General features: G+C 47.8%; 1 protein-coding gene across 2 annotated transcripts in view; it reads left to right on the plus strand.

The window, feature by feature from the left end:
* Window positions 1-298: 298 nt before the first annotated feature.
* The window catches only part of LOC142788257 (uncharacterized), a 43,611-nt gene continuing 19,565 nt past the window's right edge, over window positions 299-24,344 (plus strand). Inside the window, exons 1-2 of one of the 2 annotated variants that reach the window (XM_075884862.1) lie at window positions 299-752; window positions 5,938-6,103. In XM_075884862.1, the coding sequence (XP_075740977.1) occupies window positions 720-752; window positions 5,938-6,103 (199 nt within the window). In that variant the 5' untranslated portion in view covers window positions 299-719. Of the gene's footprint in view, window positions 879-5,937; window positions 6,104-24,344 lie in introns of both variants that reach the window. The other variant, XM_075884861.1, reaches the window with a different exon arrangement.

Here is a 24,344-nt window from a genome sequence, read left to right on the forward strand (position 1 = left end):
AACATGTTGTTCACTCGCCGCTGGTGATTGGGGCGTGAGCGATTGGCCGTTTTTTTTTTCGCGGTGATCAAATTCGCAGTCTGCAAATCTTTGTTTTCTGGGTCGTAGAAAGGGCCTTAGGAAATATGACGGTCGGACCAACCCTACATTTGTTAGTGATCACCTTGCGGGAACAGGCGAATATTGATTCCATCATCGATGAATAATTCCCTTGCAAGAATTACTTACTCAAGTTGGCTGAGCTAGCATATAAAATATTAAGCTTAGAAAGTGTCATATGTCATTGTTTCCAGCTTACTACATCTTTATTCGTTGCGCGAGTGCTGTGATGGCAGCACTGACGAGAGGGGGCTTATTCAGTCTCCTCCCCTTTTTCAGTTTTTGGCAGAAAGAGATAGTTCATTGTTGCGGCAGCACACACAGGTAGATCAGACTGGCGGGACAAAAAAAGTGCACATGGCTGAAAAGAAATGCGGACAACGCCTGCACGAACAACAGTGGTACTGCCGTGCTGTGATTTTGACTGTTGCCGATGGCTTCCGCGAGCGCGAGTCGGCGAAGAAGAAGGCGAAGAAGTGAAGCGCGGGCTCCCCGCGGAGTTCGTGAAGACGACGAGCAAGAAGGTCACATCAGGCCAGGGCTCGCATTTGACGGAGCCATCCCACTGACGGGATCAAAATTGGGCGCCGAGTGCAGCGGCTGAAGAGCCGAGTGCATGGATGGACATCGCTGCCTGCGCTGACTTCTTCGTGGTGAGCCAAATTCTCGAGTTCGTGCCCGTCAGCGATTTGTTCAACACAAGCGAAGTCTGCCGCCTCTGGCAAGCCGTCAGCCTCGGTCTGCTGAGACGGAAACTGCGCTACCTCTGTTACTGCCACGTGAGTCGCACGGCCAGTTTCAGCCATTATACAAGGGCCGCTTTAAAGCGAGCTTCCTTTATTCAGTATATCTGTGAGTGGGCACGCGGTTCGAGTGGAGGGCGCATTCGCGCTTGTAAAGAAGATAGTGACGAGAGCAGGGATAAGTGCCTTGAGATATTCAGGATAGTGCAAAAGGATCAGGAGAAGGGTGCGAAGGCGTTGTCGCTGTCTTGTCTTACAGTGAGGCTTGCTTGGAGGAACTTTTGAGAACCGTTGGTACTCCAATAACCGGTGTATGATTATGAATATTATGAGGTGGTTGGAAACGTAAAGAGAATCATAGAGGTGCCCTTGTCGCGCAGAGATGCTAGGCCACATAATATGCTGTCACGTATTTTACCCGGCCCATAGCGGGCTTTACGTTGATGTTTGAAGAACAGTCTCGAACTAAATGGAGCGACTCTCGTGACCTTGTATAGGACTAAAATTAAAAAGGCAAAAATTGCTAGAACCTTCTTGTCGATGGCTACAGTTGGCGCTATACTTGTACCGACTCGTTCCCGGACTAAAATTAAAGAGGCAAAAATTGCTAGAACCTTCTTGTCGATGGCTACAGTTGGCGCTATACTTGTACCGACTCGTTCCCGTTGGCCGTGGTGGTTGCTGTTGGGAGGTACACCTGGCACTTTACTAGCGAAGTGATGAACTTAGTTAGGGCTCATTTCATTCTCTGTCTAATCAGTGTACACGAGAGTCACCCCTACTGCACTTCTTTGTTACTGGATGCTATGAAAGCGGCGGAACATCCCACAGTCTTAATATGTGTAGCAACGCAGTAATATCTGTGCGAAACAAAAGTGAAGCATTCTTCGAATAGCTGGAGAGTACTCCGTGCACGACAATGGTACCTGCTGATTGTTTTGGCACTGCATACTTGCAGCTGGCAGCGTGAGTGAATTCACGTGCCTATATACTTTGCGTGGTTAATCACATGACGGCGTTTTATAGCTGTTCTTTTCTTCGAACAGCCTTCACCGTCATTTTCTGTTCTGTTTCGGAACCGGCTATCCCGCACCTTTTCAGGTTTGCCATACTTACCGAAATCTCTGCGAACCCTTCAATTTTACGGCACGAATTTCCTTTGTTTGAGGTCAACGCTTTTTATACAAGGCAATAGGCTCTGACCGGCAATTTTTAAAGAAATAAGGGCCACTTCGAAATAACAAAATATAATAAAGTTTGTAAAAGTTGACGCTTGCGCGTGTTGGCAAGGGTACATTTTGAACGCATTTTGAACGCATACAAAACTTTAAAAATGTCACAGGATATGCATCCAGACAACTCACAAAATTATCGAGGAGCTAATGATAAATTAGTGACATGTGTGTTTGCAAACCAAGTGCTCTGTGTAATCGTAAAACAGGTTACTCTCCCCCCTCCCTTCCGGCTTTAGGCCAAAAGTGAGTGCCTGTTTGATTGTGTGCATCTAATGTGATAGTATCCTGATTACACTTTTTTGGATGGTTTCTCTCTCTCTCTGATTATCTATGCATGTACTTTTTATTGTAATAAATCCAGTTAGTAGCCGGCTCTCTTTGCTTCAGCCTGCTCTGACGCACTTCCAAATCTTGTATCCACTTCGAATACTTTCTCAATTCATTGGTGTTATGCTAGAAATACCTGCATATTCAATCAATCAATTAATCAATCAATCAATTTGTGATCCCAGGAACAATCACCAGGTCTTCGCAAATGCACAGAAAAAAAGAGTGCTAATCACAAACATTGCAATAGACAGTGTAAAAGAAGAAATACGAAAAAGAGCAAGAACGTGAAACAAGAAAAGATAGCAGTAGACCAGCAAAAATATATATAACCCAGTATGACGTATACAGTGTTCCTCAGTAAACTCTAGCTAAGCTTTAAGTATGTACCGATGCACTTTATGACGACACGACCAAATTACATAGCTGACTGGTGAACGAAGTAAGGTGCGAAATTTTGTATTTTGCCTAATTGCTTGAATAGGCGAGATTAGTTACCTATTTAGGCAACAAAACTCGCCAATTAATTTCAACAAAAAAGTTCTATGTCTGTTTACAAAACGTCCTATTAGGCTGTTTCTCACTTGTAGCAATCATTAGTGTTTTATGCTTTTTGCAGTTGCCCGTGAAATGCCCGCTTGCGAGCCGTGATTGCAGGAGTTCTTAACATTCCGCGTGCAGACGATATGCTTCCCTCGCGGCGGCTCATGGCAGTGATTACCAGAAAGAGCGGTCTTTGCTTGGGCTGCTGCTCGTCAACGTACAACCAATATATACCATTGTCGCGGGCCTGTCAACTTTCAGGCCGCAGCGTATTACGTGCCCTTGCCGTTTGCAGCGAGAAAGTTTTGGGAGCAGAGCAATCACGGCACGCGTAGGCGCCCAAGTGGGCGTGTCACGCCCTATAGGTTTGTATTGGACGGGCGCGTGCAATAAAGCAGAACAACACTGTTATACTTAAGAAATAAAAATTAAAATTGGATGTTTTTGAAAGCGGCCTACAACTTCCTCATTGCGATTTTTTCACAAGCTTTGTCGCTCTAGAAGTGAGTTAATTAACCTTGCCTGATCAATGAAACAAAACTCGTAAAATAGAAACGCCCTGTATGCAACACTGAGTAGCATTCATTTGGTAGACTTGTCATGAAGGGCGACGACAAGCTTCAAAACTCTGGCCAGAGTTAGCTGGGGCACCCGGTTTAGCAACGTCTCCAAAACGCGGCCCTCTCACCTTCTGCTATCGGGCCGACCCGTACGCGTCTGTTTTTATACTGTATTTTTGATGAGCCATCATATCTGGTAAACATGGTTTTTTTTTTCACTTAATCGTGCAGCAAAAACTTCGTTTTTTGAATAGGCGTCCACAGTTTAGTCATTAGGGTGTTCATTATCCATACATACATCAAACCTGTATTCCCAGTTTCAGAAGTTACGTTTACGCGAGATAGGGGAAAAGCGTTCTTTCCAATTGAAATAACAACAATAGCTGACATTTTCTTTGAACTTCACCCCCCTACCCTTCACTTCAACCTTCGTCACTCTCCGGGTCCTTAAGTGGATTGAGTTTTGTGACTGTGGCCCACTAGCTAGCTAAGGTGAGTTTGAGACCCCTGTTGCATAGGGCAAGATTAATTTTGCTGCATACAATAACACGGGAGGTTGGCTGAAATACTTTCATGAGTGTTCCTAGTTGGTCAAGTCGGTTCATACTTATCTTCGAAGGAAGTAAAAAAAAAGTTGCGAAAAAAAAGAAGAAAAAAATTGGCCCCGTATCTGCATGTTATACTGCAAATGTCATCGAAAGACAATAGTATTACGTCTGGAGAGAGTAAACAAAAGGTTTATTCGATGTTCTGCGCAAGAAAATCAGCAGTGATGGTATTCTGGAGGCGTTGCGTCAGAGTGCCTCGAGCGTGCAGCGGAGGCGAACGAGCGCATCAAGGCACGTCACACGTGAGACATGAGCGCTTTCTGGCAGTTATCTTGAAAAACGAAGCGTGCACGGCGTGCACGCACATCTCGAAGGTGATAAGGTGTAGACCGCGTGGCGACGTGTAGGTTCAACCACCGCGTCGTCTTAAAAAAGCGGTGGAAACACTCGCCTTTTTGTGCAAGCGTTGCATCGTCAGCACAGCCTTATCTGATAAGCGCTACCATCCTTAGATTTACTAAAGCCTTTTCTAATAAACAGGCACCCATACAGACTATTGACGTGTTGTTTTTGTGCCTGAGATATGCGCAATAATTGCTTTTTTTACAATTGAACAAGTAGGAACGCTGAATACTGAGCCTTATTGGTGGGCGCTGCGGATGGGGTCGGCGGTTTGGGTTATCGTTAGGTGCTGTTTGGACTTTAGGGCATCGTTAGGAGTCCATGAACAAACCAACGAATGGACAGAAAGACCAAAATGTTTCCGTCGAAGGTCCCCAAGAAAGACTATCGTCTTTAAAAAACATGGAGACAGAAGCATACACAGTGACGCAGATGTGGCTAGAAACAACGCCTTCTCCAAAGTCCGTACAGAGCATGCGTGAAGTCAACCTGCTAGATCACTGAGCCAATTTTATTCATTCAAATCACTCCTGTTTACGCAAATCACGCTCTTTCTTGGCCAAAAGAAGAGAAGGTGCACTTACACATATTTGAGGTCTAAGTTTCCAAATATAATAGGTATCAGTCGGTACACTTTTCCACTGCGTCTTATCCTTATGCTCAATAGAAACATTTCCAAACATGGGTGTACAACCTCACTGCTTAAGGTTTCGCGGAAGGTTACCACCAGGGGTAGCCAGTAAAATATTTGCATGCTCTCACAAATAAACGTTACTACATCGACCAGAGAGTCTGATGTATTGCTCATCAGAACTGAGCAGAAAACACTAAAAAGGAATATTTCTTACGTAGTAGTCAATTCCGAATTTGCAATATCGGAAGCGTAACTCTTACTCAGAGAACAAGCTTGATCAGCAAGAAACGCATGAAAAGAATATGTGGGTGGCAGCGCCAACTTGGAAGTTCTTACCTCTTTAGTGGCATTGCTAGCTACGGAGTACATTGTCCTTTGTGAAGACGACCGACCTAACATAATAAGTTCCACAAATTTCGTTGGACTAATGTTGCCAAAGTATAAAAAATACACTTTGAAATCCATAAAGTAACGCGTGGAGACCTCAGCGCAAATTACGAAAATGATACCTAGACCTCTATTTTTTGTGAATGAACCTATAATTGTGAAAGTAACGAATATGGAGTTTGAATAGTATGATTTATTAGTCTCAACTCATTCATCATTTCAGTTTTTGCGTCGAAGCTCACCTCGACGCAAGTGCCTTACGTGTGGTAGTTTAGCACTATTTGTGTCACATTTCAAGACACCTGGTTTGTCGCTGGCTGTTACGGGGAACTTACGATTGCAGTACAATTGAAAGCTCCGATACTAAATGATCATCAGTAATTGCCTAATCCCCACGTGCCACAGAGTACACCACAGTAATAAGAAAAGTGACCTTCCCTTTCTGATCGATTATCACAGATAAAACCGGAGGAAAAATGCCCGCCAACAGCAAGCGGACTGCCAAAGTTCCTGGAAGACTTCTGCCGGGATCTCCGGCGGTTTATCCGAATTGCCCGACAAGCGGGTTGCAGCCCCACGTTCGGCTTCCTGTCGTATTCGTCCAACCCGAAGGACGAAAAGGCTGGTGAGTGAACACTCGCATTTCTCAATGTGAACGTGCTTGGCATTTAAAAAATGAACGAATTGAATTGTTGTGCTTCTTTTAGCTGCGTAAACGAGGATATACTCAAGCCGCCGTGTATTGTAGTGGAATCCAAATTAATTTCTGAGCACCTTGGTTTTCTATAATACGAAGGATTCCTTATCAATCTTTAGACAGGGCCTGGCCAAGTGTTGCTAAGTCTCTCCTGAGTGTGTATTAGGTGTAAAAAGCAAGTGCAGCTCTTTTAGAGGAAGTTCATGTTTTACGAGCTCTGTTTCTTTGATCAGCCAAAGTTAATTCACTCTCTTCTAGAGCCACACAGCTGGTGAAGTGATTGTATTGAGAAAGCTGTAGGCGCCCCGTCGAGGTGGTCTAGTGGCTAAGGTACACGGCTACTGACCAGCAGGTCACGGGATAAAATCCCGGCTGTGGCGGCTGCATATTTCATGGACGCGAAAATGTTGTAGGCCTGTGTGTTCAGATTTGGGTGCATGGCAAAGAACCCCAGGTGTTCAAAATTTCCGGAGCCCTCCACTACTGCGTCTCTCATAATCATAAAGTGGTTTGGGACATTAAACCCCACATATAAAAGTTTTGGGTCGCTTTCAAAAACATCCGATAAGGCTGTTTCCAACTTTGTTAAGTATAACAGTGTTTTTGTGCTTACTGCACACGCCCGTTGAATACTAACCTATATCGCGTGACATGCCCACTTGGGCGCCTATGCGTGCCGTGATTTCTCTGCTCCCCAAACCTTCCCGCTGCAAACGACAAGGGCACGTACTATGCTGCGGCCTAAAAGGCGACAGGACCGCGACATTGGCAGTGGCTGTACGATGACGAGCAGCAGCACAAGCAAAGACCGCTCTTTCTGGTAATCACTGCCATGAGCCGCCGCGAGGGAAGCATATCGTCTCCACGCGGAAAGTTAGGAATTCCTGCAATCACGGCTCGCAAGCGGGCATTTTACGGGCAACTGCAAAAAGCATAAAACACTAATGGTTGATACAAGTGAGAAACAGTTTAATAGGATGTTTTGTAAACTGGCGTATAACTTTTCCATTGAAATTTATTTGCCAGTTTTGTTGCCTAAAGAGGTAACTACTCTTGCCCATTCAAGAAATTAAGCAAAATACGAAATTTTGCGACTTACTCCATTCATCAGTCAGCAACATATATTTGGTCGCACCGCCATAATGTGCATCGGCATAATTTTAAACTTTGGCTAGAGTGGACACACGCATTTGACAAGGCGAACGTGCTTGGCCTTTAAAACAGGAAGAACGAATTGTATTGTTGCCTCCTTTTAGCTGCATAACCATGATATAATTAGGCCACCATGTATTGTAATGGAATCCAGATTAATTTCTTACCACCTCGGTTTTCTGTAATGCGAAGAATTCTTTATAAACCTTTTGACAGTGCCTCGCTAAAGATCGCTAAGTCTGTCCAGTTTATCGGTTAAGTGTTTTTTTTTTGAAAAGCCTATGGCAAATGTAACTCAGTTATGGTTGTATACATAACCTAATCTAAGAATAATATATAGGATTTAACGTCCCGAAACCACCATATGCTTGTTATAGGCGCCGCCGTGGAGGATTCTGGAGGGAGTCCCTCTCGAGCTTTCGAAGAAAGCGGACGGGCGTTTTTTGCCCTTGCGTTTGTGAGAGACGCTCTCGCGTCTTTTGCAACGCTCCCGCTCTCTTTCGCGTAAGCTTTTTGCCAGTGCTTTAGCGTTTCCCCCCACATTCCTGCCGCGCCCCGTTGCCCCCGACATGAAGCACATGGTTGAAAGAACCACGATAATGGTAGAAGTATGGTTGGACGGCTCTTGGCAGCCATCGCCAGGTTTTCGCGCCTAGGAGAAGCGACGCCTCGAGCTCCGCCAGGCAACGCCGCATCTAAACGGCGCCCAACAAGTGACGCTCCCAAGTAACGACCTGAAACTGCGCCCGCCGCCCCTGCGAAGACACGGTTCACTACCTAGGATGTCGCCTGACGCCTCCACATCGTGGGACGGCCAAAAATTCCCGTCGAACTTACGAAGCTGCCGCCATCGCAACTGTACGAAGCCCTGCTGAAGGCCGCGTCATTATGGACCAGCCACCGGCGTCCCGCGCCAAAGTGCGGGTTCACCCCACAAACAACACATTCACCCTTAGTGTGCGAGAATCCGTCCGAGCACAAGCCTAACTTCGCATCACGTCACTGCACATCGCAGTCCGGACCATCGAATTTCACGTTTACGCCCCACCACCCGACGAGCAATTTCGTGGCATCATGTTCAACGCCTACGACAACTTTACTGAGGCGAAAATCTTGAAAGACTTGCAAGAGAGCAACCCAACTATGCCTGTCGAGAGTGGCCGTTGCATGGGACGGGCGAACCACATAATTGTCACCATGCTTGGAGGTTGTTTGCCACGATGGATCTTCTATCACGACGTCTACATTCGCCTCTACCCCTTTTACCAAAGAGTAGAAGCGTGCTTTAACTGCTGCAAGTTGGGTCATCCAACTGATGTTTGCCCCCATCCTAAACGCAACCGCTGTGCGCGCTGTGGCGAGGAACACCCACCGATCCCTGAGGGCACCCAACCGACATGCCGTGCCTACTGCATCGGTTGTAAGGGCGGTCACGCAACGAACAGTTCCAACTGCAAATACCGTTTCGTTAAGAAGCCTACCCTGTCCAGCTACGCACCGGCGCAAGCACCTGACGAAGAGCCCCAACCGCAGCAGCCGTCAATCCTTCTCACCAATCACTCACCATCCCAAGAGCAGTCGTACCCACCTCTCGGCCAGCCACAGCAGCAGAAACAAACTGAGCATATTGGACCCCGCAACCATGGCTGCTCCCGGTCGAGGTCCTGGTCCAGGCGCCGGTCCAAGTCCAGGTCCAAGTGGCGGTCCATGTCCTGATTGTGGTCCCATTCTGATAGCTACCTCAACTCATCCTCGTTGCTTTTCTCCCCTTCCCCTGGTTCGTCCCAGGAATTGACACAGTCATTATCTGTAGCTGGTCCCAAGAAGCTTGCGTGGGCTCAAGGACCCCCAGCGTCGCTCAAATCGTCACCGACGTCGTCGCAGGATCCACAGGTGAGGGAGTTGGTCAGGGAAAACTCCTCATTTAAGGCACAACTTTCCTCGCAGCAGTATCAGCTCCCTAAACTAATGTGCCAAATGGGAAGCCTCACGTAATACATCCAGTCATTAGAAGGAAAGCTAGAGAAAACCCTTGAGCAACCAGCCATGACCGCGTCGGAACCAATGGAGGCCGTCTCTTCCCAATCCTAGCCCCAATCGCAGCTCGCGGGTAAGCGCAAAGCAAAAAAAAATCGCTTCTTGCCGAGATCGATATCGTTACGGCGGTCTCCAAAGCGGTATGTGCGGCTCTCACAACCCTAGACACAAAGTTCGAAGTCCATTTCAACACTCTGCAACAAGCATTTGCAGACACGAACACCTCACTGAACGCCCTGAAGAGTTATACGGAGGCAACCAATAATTCACTGAATGCTTTAAAAATTACACGAAGTCCACCACCGCCAAACTCTATTTACGGCCCGAGCACCGCGAGCATCCGCCTACGTTCTGCCAACGTGCCACACTGCAGGCGCACCCCAAGCCTGCAATGGCTTCTTCATGGTGTGTCCCACACTGACCATATGGAAGTGAAACTGCAGGGGATACCGTAAGAAACGGAGCCACCTGTAGCAGCTCGTACAGAAACTGCAAGCTGATCCGCAGGCAACGGAACCAGCCTCGGATGTTATCGCCTTGCAAGAGACGTCTACTCTTTCCACCCTCTTCGGTTACGAGGCCTACTATCAGCTTGATACGCATGCGTGCCCCTGCACATTGCCACTCGTTAACAACAGCCTCCCAGTTATACAGCACGAATTGGAAGCAACGGGCACTCAGCATACGATCGTAGAGATTCTACCACGCAAACGCAGAGGCAAGTCATTCTTCGTCCTGAATGTGTGCAGTTCACCCCGTGTGAAAGCGGCAGACTTCTCTCGCTCTTTACTGAGACGATTGGTCTCGTCGGAGACGTGCAGCTGCTCTTGCTCGGCGACTTTAACAAACGACATTCCGATTGAGGCTACACGCATACAGATTCGAAAGGCAGAAAGCTATAATCATTATTACAAGACCTTCGTCTTACCCTTCCTAACGATGTGCAGTAGCCGCCCACACGAACAGACAACGGTGTGTGCCGTGGCACATCGCCGGACCTTACATTGTGCAAGAACGTTACGCGTTCTAATTGGGACAATACGGGCCTTTTAGTGGGCAGTGACCACAAAATCCTCGCAATAACAATTCAAACGTGCCTCAGCTAGAAGCCAATACCCACAGCTCGCATTACGGATTGGCCGAAATTCTGCCAGTTGCGTGAAAAACAAGCCTCCAACACCGTTATGGACATCAATAAATGGAATAATTCATAGCGAGAGCATGTGCAAGTCAATCCGTGAGGTGGAGACTAGCACCGACTTGCCCTCTACCGACTCTCCCCTCCTCCACATATGGGACACACACGCTGGCCTCATGCGCAGGAGGCGCCGGCAGCGTCACAACAACAAATTACGCCGCCGTATCGAAGCGCTAGCGCGTGAAATTGAGAACCACAGTTTCGCCCTCGCGAGACAGCAGTGGGGTCAGCTGTGTGACAGTCTCCACAGGCAGATCAGCTCCAAGAGAATGTGACACCTACTACGACACTTGCTTGATCCCTGTGCGTCCAAGTCGTCTGCGCAAAAACAGCTTCACCGGCTGCTACATTGTTACCCTCAGACAGAGGCCGAGCTGCTCGAAGAATTGGCTCGTTGTTACGTGAACCTCGCTCAGCCGAACGCGCCACTGGAGCATTTTCCCTCGTACAGCGGCCAACGAAACCCCCGACTGGGCGAAGATATTACGGAGGCGCAAAATCTACGCGGCAATGCTCAAACTTCGCACAACGTCGGCACCTGGTCCTGATGACGTAAGCAACAAATTCCTCCGAAATCTCGACGTGAAATCAGTGGCTGCGCTTACATGGTACGCTAGCGAGTGCTGGCACTCTAGCCACATATACCACAGGAGCGGAGACACGTGAGGCTCCTATTTATCCTCAAACCAGGCAAGAAGATGGACATCGCCAACCTATGCCCAATAACACTCACATCTTTCATTGGCAAGCTAATAAAACTCGTTGTACTTGCACGATTACAGACGTACGCTGAAGAAAATGACATTATTCCTCCCACGATGCTCGGCTTTCGCACCCACCTCTCGACGCAAGACACGCTACTGCAAACACACCAAGACCTCCCTCGTACTCCACTGAAGGCCGGCACTCGCACCATGCTCGGTCTAGATCTTCATAAGGCATTCAACTCGGTGCGACACAAAGCCATCGCCTCAAACCTGGCCGCCATTAACACGGGTGAACCTACGTATAACTACGTATGCGACTTCCTTTCGAACCATAATGTTGAAAAAATCGTTTGCTGGTGCCTCCACCTCTAAACACCTCAAACTCGGAGACAGAGGCACCCCTCAAGGAGCGGTTTTGTCACCATTTTTCTTTAACCTTGCTATGCGCACGCTGTCATCTGTACTTGATGGCATTGCCGGCCTTCGTCATACCATCTATGCACACGACGTCATGCTTGATTGATTGATTGATTTGTGGGGTTTAACGTCCCAAAACCACCATATGATTATGAGAGACGCCGTAGTGGAGGGCTCCGAAAATTTTGACCACCTGGGGTTTTTTAACGTGCACCCAAATCTGAGCACACGGGCCTCGACATTTCCGCCTCCATCGGAAATGCAGCCGCCGCAGCCGGGATTTGAACCCGCGACCTGCGGGTCAGCAGCCGAGTACCTTAGCCACTAGACCAACGCGGCGGGGCAGACGACGTCATGCTGTGAACGACTACGGGCTCAGGCAGCGAGATAGAGGAGACCTTCCAACGTGTGGCCGGCGCCGTCGTTAGCCACGTGACGCAGGCCCTACGTACTCGTCGAACAAGTCGGAGCTCTTGCTGCTTCGTTCTCCCGACTGCCGTCAGAACAAGTACCCTCCCCAACCGGTCATCCAAATTTATGCCAATGGTGTAGCCGTACCGCAAGCTGACCTTATGTGAATTTCAGGCCTATTCATTCATTAAATCAAATCAATGGAACACCATCGCACTGGAACGCCTCAATGTTGCCGTCACTCAAACAACCTGCCTCAATGCTCGCGTGTTTAATCGATAGCAAGGCATCTAATCCAGCTTATCCACGCCTTCATCATTTCTTGTCTCGTCTACGCGCCACCATACCTGCGCCTACTGGGATGCGAGATGGACAAACTGGACCAACTTATTCGCAAAGTGTAAAAGATGGCTCTTAGACTCATTGGCACGACCTCTACGTCGCATTTCTTCAGCCTCAGCATCCACAATACTGTCAACGAACTCATCGATGCACGTCGCACAGCACAGATTCAGAGACTTCGCAGTTGCAAGACCGGCCGCTGTATACTCGCTCGCATAGGACTCACTGCTTCGCCATCTGGATCAGACCCGGCCTCTATACCTCCGACTTTACGTCGTAGTTTGCTCATAAAACCACTGCTGAAAACATGCTTGCAGGCACCACGACGGTAGATGGCAAGCCCGAGCCCAAGCCTTACATGACGACTACGCCTCGCGGCCCGATGTGGCCTACGTGGACGCGGCTCGCTACTCCTCTCAAACAAGCGCGTACGCACTTAGTGTAATAACTATTCGCACCCCCTTCAACAGCGACGCAATCTTGCGAGTAGCCGGCTTAGTCCGTGCCCTCCACCCCGCGGAAGCCGAGGAAGTGGCCATAGCTCGCGCGGTGTCCTCCGGGTTCACTGCAATCCTCAGTGACTCGAAAACTGCTATCTCCCATTACGCTCGTGGTACCGTTGCTCCCGGTACCTTACGGCTCTTTGAGTCCCTCGCCTGCCTCGAAGACGAAGATCCATCTTCCATATTCCTTATCTGGGTCCCGGCGCACGGAAGAAACCCGGGAAACGACGCCACCCACCGACAAGCTCGAGAATTGGTCAACTAAGCAGTGGGCCCCGTCACGAACCAAGAAAACACCGGCGAGCCCCTTATATCCTATTACGAAACTGTTCAGCACTACCACCTCGCACGTCGGACAAAACCACCGCCGCATCCCATACTCACGAAACCACAAGAAATCACATGTCACCGCCTCCAAACAAACTCGCTCCCGTGCCCGCGGGTATACGCCCACATTTACCCCGATCCGCATTGCTCAAAATGTGGCTCCGTCGCATCCCTCTCTCGTATACTATGAGACTGCAGCGAGGATCCACCCCCGGCTGATCTCCTGACCACTGCCTCGTCCGAGGCATGAAAAAGAGTGCTCCGAGATACGAGCCAAGAAGTACAGCTCCGGGCCATACAGCGAGCTGAGGAGGTAGCAGTCAGACACGGCCTGATCGCCATACCACTGCAATTTTTTTTTCACTTAAATAAAGTTCTTTCTCTCTCTCTCTCTCTCTGGAGGGTTCCGGAAATTTCGGAATTTTGTGGTTAACTAAGGTGAACCTAACTCTAAATACAAAGGCCTCAACATTTTCACCTCCGTCGAAAATGCAGCCGCCGCAGCCAGAATTCGATCCCGCAACCTGCGGGTCAGCAGCCGAGTACATTAGCCACTAGACTAACGTGGCGGGGCGTAACCCGACCTTGAGTACATCAGAAAGTGTGCTGGTTGCAGACACTATTTTCCACTCGACTACATGCTTCAGTAAAACCTGCATATATTGAGCGCGATAGAAAATCAGCCAATGTGATATACCGTTTCATTGGATACAAAGTTTCTCAATCCTATAATGAATGCAAATTTTGGGGCGCAAGCTGCCTTCACGGCACTGCTAAACTATAGTGAAAAAAGCGCCCGTACAACAATAAAAGGGGCCTTCTTTGTTTCAGTTTTTCCGAGCCTTCTTGTTAAGGGTAGGGTTTATATGCAGTGGCGGGTTATACGCAAGAAAAATGCTTCATTGCTTTAAAGAACTGAACATCTTCACATGCAGCTTTGCGTATTCATCTTCAATAGGTTTCCTTGTAACGCAGATAAAGGACAAGACAATACTTGGTCAGTAGAGCATCGGACGCGTTATTCGAAGGTCGTAGGTTCGCTCCCTGCCTATGCCAAGTTGTATTCTCATCCAATTTTCTTTCTTCAGATTTACATTACAATCACTTCTAATAATATTCCTTATACTATCCTTGGCATAATTTTCTTTCAGTTTTCAGGATTACTGTTTGAGTAAACGACCCCTTAGGTTTACCCTTCTTTTTCTTCATTTATAGAGAGGTTCTTGTTCTGGTAGACTTAGTGCCTTCAGGTGGCATGCTAAGAATTTGTGGTCAGCTGACACACATGACGTAATAAGATCACTTGCTACGTGATGCCCATAGGGAACCAGCACTTGAGTTTCCGCGGTGGAGTGACGGCTGGTAGAGGCAGTGCGGGTGCGCATCGCCCTAACAAAACCACAAGGCTCTGGCAGTACTTCCACGTATTCAAGTGCATCAATATGTAGAAATGGCGGAGGAAATATCGGACAGCGTTTTTTTCTCGTTAATTACATTACTAAGAGAGCAAGCGGCGTTGTATTCAGGCTGTCAGGCGAGTTAAGTATGGTCAGCTCTCCTGTCTAGTGATGTTAGGGGGTTTTTAAACCGAATGGTGCCGGTCTGCTATATTTATATGACAGTGAAGATGGTCATCAGTGGAAACCAGCACCACACAGTCGAATTTAAACGGCGTTTTGCCGGAAATAAAACAAGCGTATAATGCAGCATATGATCTATTTAATTTTTTTATCAGCCCCGCGGAGTAATAAGTCTTGCACCTCAACACAAAGTTGCTCATAAGTCCATTCATCCGACCACCACCAACGAACTCCATCTTATGCCACCACGTGAAATTAATGATATGGTAGGCAGGTAGTCAATTTTTTGTAAACAGTTACGTATAAAGGAAGCTGCCTTGTCCACAAGATTTGGGTGGGGTCTACGCCTCTGAACAGTTATAAAAGATACTCTCGCGGTAAATAGTCGATGCTGAGATGCCTCTGTTTAACTTACTTTGTGCTAAATGCAGAGTTTTTGTAATGAACAAAGCAGCGGACTACTGGAACCTTAGCCTTCTATTGTCTACCCATGCGGTAAGTTTTTTTTTTTTTTAGAGGGAGCCGCTGATATAGTATCATCGGAATTCATGCCTTGCTAGAGAGGTATTAAATGTCTTCGATTGTTACTGTTCCTTTAGTTCAACTCACGCACAGTTTAAATTTTCGTGCTTGCCGGTGTCCGCTTAAATCAACGTTCAACATGGGTAAATGTTAGGCATTCGTATGTCAAACAAGATATTATCTTGAGGCGCGCTGTAGTATGGGGCATCAGTATTGTGACCGCTTGGGGTTCTCCAATGCACACATATATCTTGGTTCACGGGTGTTCTTCGTATTTCACCCCCATCGAAGTGCGGCCGCCGTGGTCGGGAATCTAACTCGCGCCCTCAAGCAAAGCAATGCGGTACCTCACGTGATCAAGGAAACCACCGTGCGATAGTGGTTTGCATGGTCAACGTCGCCGTGCATACATACCGCCTACAGGGCATGCGTACAATGCCAGGAAAAAAATGACGCAGCTACCACTTCCTTTGTCTTTGTTTGTTTTGCTTTGCTGCAGTTGTGTGCAGCGCGGTAATCGTCGCAGCACGGACTTATCAATGGGGGCTTGTCAGCCTGCACTAGCTTAACACAAAACCCAGCACGCAACCAGAAAATGAGGACGAGGGAGTCACCATCACGGCACAGCACTGTCCATATGCATAGAAGCAGTCCACTTTGCAGAACTTCCCTCCATTTTTTAGTGTTATTCGTGGGAGAGTAGCGTTCAGACAAAGCTATTTCTTTAAACCACAGTGCAGTACTGCTGGCGCCATGGCTTTTCGACGCACGCGCGGGCTCCCACCGGGGTACACCGCAGCCGGTCGTCTGGAAGCAAGCAGCTAAGTTGTGTCGCGACTATCCGCCAGTTCTTTTTCGGCGCGCCACCTATCGAGTGCTGGTCTCCCTATGGCAAAAAAAAAACCAGTGTCTCAGACTCGCCGCAATGGCAACAGGCGGCGCTGACGCTGATTGACACTCCCACGTTTAATGCACATACATACATCATTATATGAATAGGGGGAACAGTTAGTAGAGCATCGGATGGGTTATTCGAAAGTCACAGGTTCGGTCCTTGCCCACGGAAAATTATCTATTCATTCACTTTTCTTTCTTCACAATCACTTGGCAATTACTCCTTTTAATATCCACTATACCTGGCATAATTCTCTGTCATTTGTCATTCTAGCTGTTTCTGGGAATGTGAACAAGCCCTTAAGTTTACACTCTAAAAAAAGAGCGAGAAAAAAGGTTGTCTTTTTGTCCCACAACAATAATCGTCATCTACACTGCGTTCCATCCTTGCGCTATCGCCCCGCGCCAGGTACATTCCGGTCACGATCGACATGCCCATTATCAGGGTTACATTGCATTCTCAATAAGGAAGTGGCCAGCGCTGAGTTTTCAAGAAAGGAAGCGCACGCAAGCCTGATGACGATTATTGTTGTGGGACAAAAAGACACCCTTTTTACTCGATATTTTTTAGGGTGTACCCTTCTTTTCTTCAAGACTGTAGTGTAGGCGCGCATGTACGCACAGGGTGTTGACTTCCACGAGTGACTTGTATTAAGTCCACATTGGTGTATCGGTGCTCGAGGTGATTGCCTGTTGAGCCGAAGGTCACAGGTTTGATCCCTGCCATGGCGGTTGTATTTCGGTGGAGGCTAAATGGTCTGTGTACTATGCGATGTCAGTGCACGTTAAACAATAACAGCTGGTCAAATATTTTCGGAGTCCTCTACTACGGAGTCTCATGATTATATCATGGTTTTGGGGCGTAAAACCCCAGATACTATTATTGGTTCATATTCAGGGTATACTTATGCGCTCACAGTTCGTAGTCATAGCTACACAATCATGATGGGCAAAGTCGAAATTGCATTGTTATCTCAATGCATGCACAGATTTACCAATTGTCGCGCCGAATGAACAACCACACAAAGAAAGAAACACCCATAGACACCACGGGCGAAATGCTATAGAAAAGGAACGTATGTCACAATAAGTGAAATGTGCCTAACTCTCACGGTAAATAAATACATGTTCAATACAGAGCAAATTCAAATGGTGCAAGCATGTACATTGAAGATACTGGAAAATAAAGAGTAAGAAAATTTAAGCATGTACATTGAGTGTAGTGATAACTCACCATGTTCTAATACGTATAATACTTTTTAAAGATAATAAAATTGCTGGCGGCACGAATTACGCAAATGATAGGAACCCAATAAATTCAGTATTGTTAGCATTTTTTAAAAAAGGAAGCTGTAAAGCACCGAGCATGTTTATCCTCTGTGGTATCTCAGTGAAAAGCAACGATCATCACACGACGACCATAGAGATTATTTTCCTGTCATATGTTTAAATTCACGCACGCAACCTGCCATGTGTTGTGTTGTCTTGTAGATGACAAAGCGAGCCACTGTATGCCTGCTGTCTTAGTCTTTGTATGGTGCGGCTGCTGTGGTCAGTTCAGTTGCACATCGCGTTCTAGTGCCAAAATTAGCCAACTATTGCGGCCACGTCAAATAACCACTCGGCAGCGCATTAATGTTCGTTCTCACATGCAACCATGCATCCCCTGGTGGTGACGTACGCCAAATAATCGATCCGTGAAACACTGTTGGAGTTGCGCCTCAGAAGCATGCACATCACCAGCTATATACACGCGTTGTTGTTCGCGCCATGCAACGATTACAGCAACGTTTCGCACCTTGATGAATTCCCGCTGGACTTTGGTCCAACGTTCTGATCAGAATTACCTTGCATAGTACGCGAGCCTTTTTAGATGCGGCCGCCATAGGAATGCACCCGAGATGACGTCTGTACTGTTCAATGCGGCAGCCTCTGCATATCATGGTGCGTTGGCACACATCATCAGAGTACTCATGTTTACGTGAGACTGTAGTGAATTGGCATTGTGAGTTTTGTGACAGCCTTTCTCCGTAAAGGGGCGGACCTTCCGGGGTTGTGCATTGGTTATGGTGCTTAAGTACTGACCCACAGGTCACGGGATTGAATTCCGGCTGTCGCGGCAGCAATTTATTAGGCAAAGCGCTAGACGCCCGTGTGCTTGGGTTTAGTTTTACGATTTAAATTCATGAGGCGGTGGAAATTTCCGAAACACTCCACCACAGTGCTTGTCATAATCATATCGTTACGAATTGAATTTCCCAGAAGTTAGTAGCAATAAATATATTGCTAATAACATTATCATAAACTATATTTATTATATGTAAAACGCAAAATTCTCATTTGAACTAATTTCGGAGATTACCACGCGAAGTAGGCCTATAGCTGTGTGAAGTTTCTGAGCAAATATACCCAGCCTAACCATGGCAGATATAACCTGGGTAAGCGACTATGGTATCAGTCACTCCACACGGACACTGACGTCAATCATTCATTTCGGAGAGTTTTCTGATCATTTAACCTCAAACGAAGTCGAAAAGTTGCACTTCGAAAATATTGTATGGGCTCACTTTGTGAACTGAAGTGAAACCAAGGTAGGGTCCTCAAGACGAATTTGCTAAAGGCATATACAGCCCAACCTACTAATAACCATACTCATGTGCCTCGAAAATTATTCCTAATAAACCGTAATTGCTATAAACAGGTTCCATAGAAAATCAGTATAGGGGGAAAGCAGGCTGCCGAGAGAAAAATATATTGTCAGATAAAATATGCCAACAGTGCACACACATGAACACAAAACCGATGACACTGTTTTTTTTGTGTCCATGTGTGAGCACTGTTCTATCATGGTCTACCAACTCGCCCAAATAGCCGCTTAGCTCAGATTTTTCAGACACCCTTTAAAGTGCGATAACTTTCACGGGACCACCACAAACCCAGTCGAGTCAATGCGTGACAACGCCTGATGTTTCGGACACTGAAAAACTTTGGATTCTCAACTTTCTATTCAAATTAGATGTCTGACAGGTCATTAATTGAAACCACCACGGCGTCTTTGCCATTGCAGATTTTGAAAGTTAGTTTTGTCGCTACGCCAGGTTACTATGCCGTGAAGCATATTGTAAATCCGAAAGGGCGCTAGGAGTCGTTGGCTATGTGAGTGAAGAATGGGCAGCTTGAGTTTGTCATTTTCTCCTTTCTTTTCAAGTATTTTTCCTTCAATTTCCTTTTTGCACGCACACCGAAAATCCAGAGCTCATCGTTATAGCCTATAGTGTCGCACAGAGGCATTATAGTAAGCGGTCTTTTTCACCATAAAAGGCATATGAAAGTGGATGGTGTAGCAGCTTCTTGTTCTATTAACAGATATGTTGTTAAAACTGGTATAGATATAAGTGGGTTCGACTGAAGTATTGTGCCTGCGTATACGGATTATAGGACTCCCAGATATGTAAACATAACTTAGACTGGAAATATTGCGAAGCATCGGGTCAGAGTTTATGCATGGTAATGTTTCCACGGCGTATGATTAAGCTTCAATATCGCATGACGAGAATAGTTTTTTTTTAATTTGATACAAGGGTTCTCGCAAACGCTCGAGTTTTACTTGGCAGAACCACGGCATTATTATGAGGTGCTCCGCAGGGGGGCGGGGGGGGGGGCTCCCGAAAAGTCGACCACTTGGGGCTCTTTAACAACCGTCTGAATTAGAATACACCGGTCTGTAGTATTATCTTCTACACCGAAAATGTGGCAGGAGGTGTATGGCCTGAACTTTCAAATCAAGAGCCCGCTTTTTTCCTGCGCTTCTGCCAGTGTGTTTTTTTTTTTTCTTAGGCGCACTTCGCACCTCCGTACGCGCTGCCCTTTTAAGGGCTATACATGGAGACCAAGTGGAATGTCGATGATTTCTTCAAAGGACAGGGGCCAAACTCCCTGGCCTACCATCACACATGAAAGCAAGGGTGCTGTACGCCGCCCATACGCAGCGTTGAGCCAAAGTAGTGGCCCGGCTTAGGCATAAGCTGCAAGCAGCTGCTCCCAAAAGCGTGAAGAAGAAGACGGAAGTCATTGAAAAGATACCTGATACACAAGCCTCGTCAAAGCCTGCGGAATCGGTGACTGATGTCATCACCGCAAGCTCCTTCTCAAGTCATTCCGACAGGGCGCGCCACCAACGCCCGCGGGCGTGAAAGAAAAAAGCTGCATTCAGGGCACCCCTTCTCGTGCGGATTCAACAGAAACCGACACGTCATCAGTTCCAGCTCCTCCTGGGAGCACCACACGCAGCCTCGTTGCCAGCCACATCAGACTCGACGAGCGAGCGAAAAATTGGCCCCGTAACTGCTTGTTATACCGCGACTGTCATCGAAAGATGATAGTCTTGCGTCTAGAGAGAGTGAACAAAACGTATATTTGATGTACTGCGCACGAAAGTTGGTGAATGGTATTCTGGAGGCGCTGCGTTAGAGTGCCTCGAGCATGCAGCGGAGGCGAACGAGCGCATCAAGTCACGTCACACATGAGTTATCCTGGAAAAAGGGGCGCGCGCCATGCGCGCCGGTCTCTGAGATGATAAGGTGTAGAACGCAAGGCGACGGGCAAGGGCCACCACCGTGTTGTCTCACCAAAAGGTTGCATGGTCAGCGCAACGTGATAAACGCTATGGTCCTTAGAATTATGTATGCCTTTTCTAGTAAGAGACACACATATATAATATTGACGTGTTGTTATGCTGCCTAATATATGCGAATAATTTCTTTTTGATTGACAATCGCACATGTATGAACGCTGAATCTTGAGCAATATTGGTGGGCACTGCGGATGCGGTTGGCCGTTTGGAGTATCGTTTGGTAACTTTGGTGCCGTTTGAGGTACCGTTAAGGGGGGACTAACAGACACAGACAGACAGACAGACATACCGACAGACAGACAGACGGATGGACGGACGGACGAACGGACAGGCAGACGGACGGACGGACGGATGGACGGACGGACGGACGGACGGACGGAAATTTTTTGTTGATGGTCACCAAGAAATACTATTGTCGTTAAAGGGGAAGCCACTCTGACTTTCTCTTTCCTTACTCCGACCATCTCTCCCAACCAAGCCACCAACGTCAACACGACCTTGGTGCTTGAGCCTGTGGCCCCTGCCTCCCGCACAATCGTGAGGAATCGTGATGGCACAGTCTTTTACCGACCGGTGGAAAAGAAGACAAACTTTCTCGCCGTGTGTCGCGATTCCATTAAGCATTTCTCTCAAAATTCGTCGCCCCCCGGTGCGTCTGCGTGGTCAGGGAGGAACTACACAAGCTGCAGCCACCCGCTTCACCGGAATTGTCTATTGCGGATGTTGTCCGAGAAGAAATTCGGCAGGCCGCACGGGAGCCCCAGGTGATGCAACATTGACACCTGAGGTGCCCAGGCGGCCTGCTGTCCACTGTGCGCCTATCGAGACACAAGGTACTCACGCACCGACAACACGTAGCCCGCGCCATATTGTAGAGGCAACTTGCAGCGTACCTCTTTCGACAGAGACAAGACCTCGAAACAGCGATGTATGACGAGATATGGAACGTAGGCCCCTGTGCTTCCACTGGGGAGAGGCTGGCCATCTGTACCGGTTTTGCCGATGCTGTCAAGCTGGTATTCGGGGATTCGCGATCAACGCACCGAGTCCGCGACATGGCGAAGGCCATCCGACATCGAGGAATACTTTTGCTCACGTCAGAGCTTCGACCTGCATCGTCGTAATCAACCGTGGTCACCATCCCCTCAACGTAAGCGCTCGCCAAGCCCACATTCCTTTCCAAACGCACCTAGGCAACGTTCGTCTAGTCCAAACCCGGGAAACTGAATTGGGCGACCTGTGGAGGTGAGGCTGCTGGTGATTCGAAATATCAAGATCCGAAGGTCGGTAGTCCTTGTGAGCCTCTGCCTCGAGCACCCTCGTTCTCTTCTTCACGCGCGTTGGCCGTTCGGTGGGGTACCGTGCGCATGCAGGGCCAGCTCGTGCATTGCGGCTGGCTTCATCGCTCGTAGTCGTACCGTTAGCGTTTCTCTTCGTTCCCGAAGTCCGCGTTGCCCAGAGCAATGGCAATTTCTTGTGGGAATATTTTTCAAGCTATGCAGACTGCTTCATCCACACCAACTTCAGCCCCTGCCATGCGCCTGTTTTGGCCGGTACGGCAACACCACGAACACTTGCTCGCGTGACGAGCTCTGCCTCCGTTGCGGCGGCAGCAGCACGAACGTATTGTGCTCTGCAGAGTTCACTCACTACATAAACTACAGTGGCGAACATCCAGCCAACGAACCGCACTACCCTTCCTGGGAGATTCAGTGCAAGGCCGCCGTCATTCTTGCTTCTTCGGATGGCCCCATGACGTGCCGCCGAGCGCTGGAAAAAGCCAGGAACGCGGTCAACATGACAAGCGTGGTGGTGCGGTGATCGTGAAAGGGCTGCTCCTTTCGTGATGTTCTCAACGGTGGTCACCGATCGACGTCGGCAACCACCCCTCGACGCCCTACAAGTGCGCCTCCTGCGTCGTGTCGTCGAGCTCAACGACCCCCTCGCCAGCCTCTGAGCTCGACCCCAAGGACGCGGTGATGGTGGCGCTTGCCACCACGGTTCGTGCTGTACTTATGATTTTGCCGGTGGACTCTCCGGTGCGTGGATTATGTGCTGTAGCCCTTGCTTCACACGAGGCCACCGAGCAGAGGATTTAACCGGTTGTATTACGACCACATCGATACCAACAGGACTCTCACCCGTGAGTTGAACTGAACTCGTTTTTTTTACTCGTGTCTGGGCTACGCGCCCAGCAGAGTGCTTTGCGCACTTCCATCATTTAGGGTGCTACTTTGGCCTATCATTCTTCTTCGTCGAATAATTTCTCCGGCCTACTCGGAGGGCTTTTCCAGATGGTTACGTGTTGCGGTGGCTTGGGCGCGCTGAGGAAGGCAGATCGAGTGTGTCCTAGCTATTTCTCTGTTTATTATTTTCTCTTGTGTTTCCCTCACTATATCTTTTATTTCTTTTACCCCAGCCCTGTGTCGACCGGTTAAGGTGTAATTTTAAAAATGAACAGTAACGGGCGAAACATTTCACTACTTTTTTTGCATAATCATTTAGAGAGAGATACAACTCCCACTTTTGTAGGATCTAACTCATGACATTCGGGTGTAACGTCAAGGACTGTAAGCACTGTACCACCGCGGCGGCTGATGCAAGGGTTCTTGGTAGTGGCATTCTGAGTTCTCTTTTGCCGCCCCTGAAATCTGCTGATTTCCATACAATATAAGAAAAGGTGGATCGCTGTACGACACACCAGGGTGGAGGTTGTTGTTCTACTCTGACCACCATGCTGTTGGTTCAATTGATGGCTGTGGCGGCCTTCTTTCAGCAGAGGCAGAATGGAAAAAAAATATGAAGGCACACTTATTCGGGACTCTAACCCAGAACGTAACTTCGAAAAATATTTTTTTTTCATTTATACCAAACTATTCTGGCACGTGAAACGTCCTCAACATTCAGAGAGAAGCCACCTCAAAGCTTAATGATTCTAGACTGATGTAGGTTTGCTAGAATAGACGTTTTCGAATGGTTTCCAAACCTATTACATCTCAAAGAGTAGTCCATGAAGTTTTAGGGAGGCATCGATAACAGTATTTGATACGAAATGTGTTTTTCTGCCCTGCAAAGCTTTCATTTTTCGCTTTACGTATGGCCGCTTTGGAGATTTAAAGGCCTAGTTTACAAATGCAGCTTATGGTATCCACTCTCTGCAATGTATTATTATTTTTCATTTACCTCTTTAGTGAATTAAATTGCCGAAAACATTATCTTGATTCTTTTAGCGAGCTATATGCACTAATATAGTTTTCAGTGAATTTCCGCTCGCATGATAATTTTCATAGCCAACGGGATCTAGCTTCATCTGGCCCCTAGCAAATCTTGCCGGATTTACCCACCGTGGTGGTCTGGTGGCTAGGGCACTCAGCTGCTGACCCGTAGGTCGCGGGATCGAATCCCAGCCGCGGCGGCCGCGTTTCTAATTGAAGCGAAAATGCTTG

Source organism: Rhipicephalus microplus, unplaced genomic scaffold, assembly GCF_043290135.1.
Source record: "Rhipicephalus microplus isolate Deutch F79 unplaced genomic scaffold, USDA_Rmic scaffold_49, whole genome shotgun sequence".
Classification (NCBI taxonomy): Eukaryota; Metazoa; Arthropoda; class Arachnida; order Ixodida; family Ixodidae; genus Rhipicephalus; species Rhipicephalus microplus.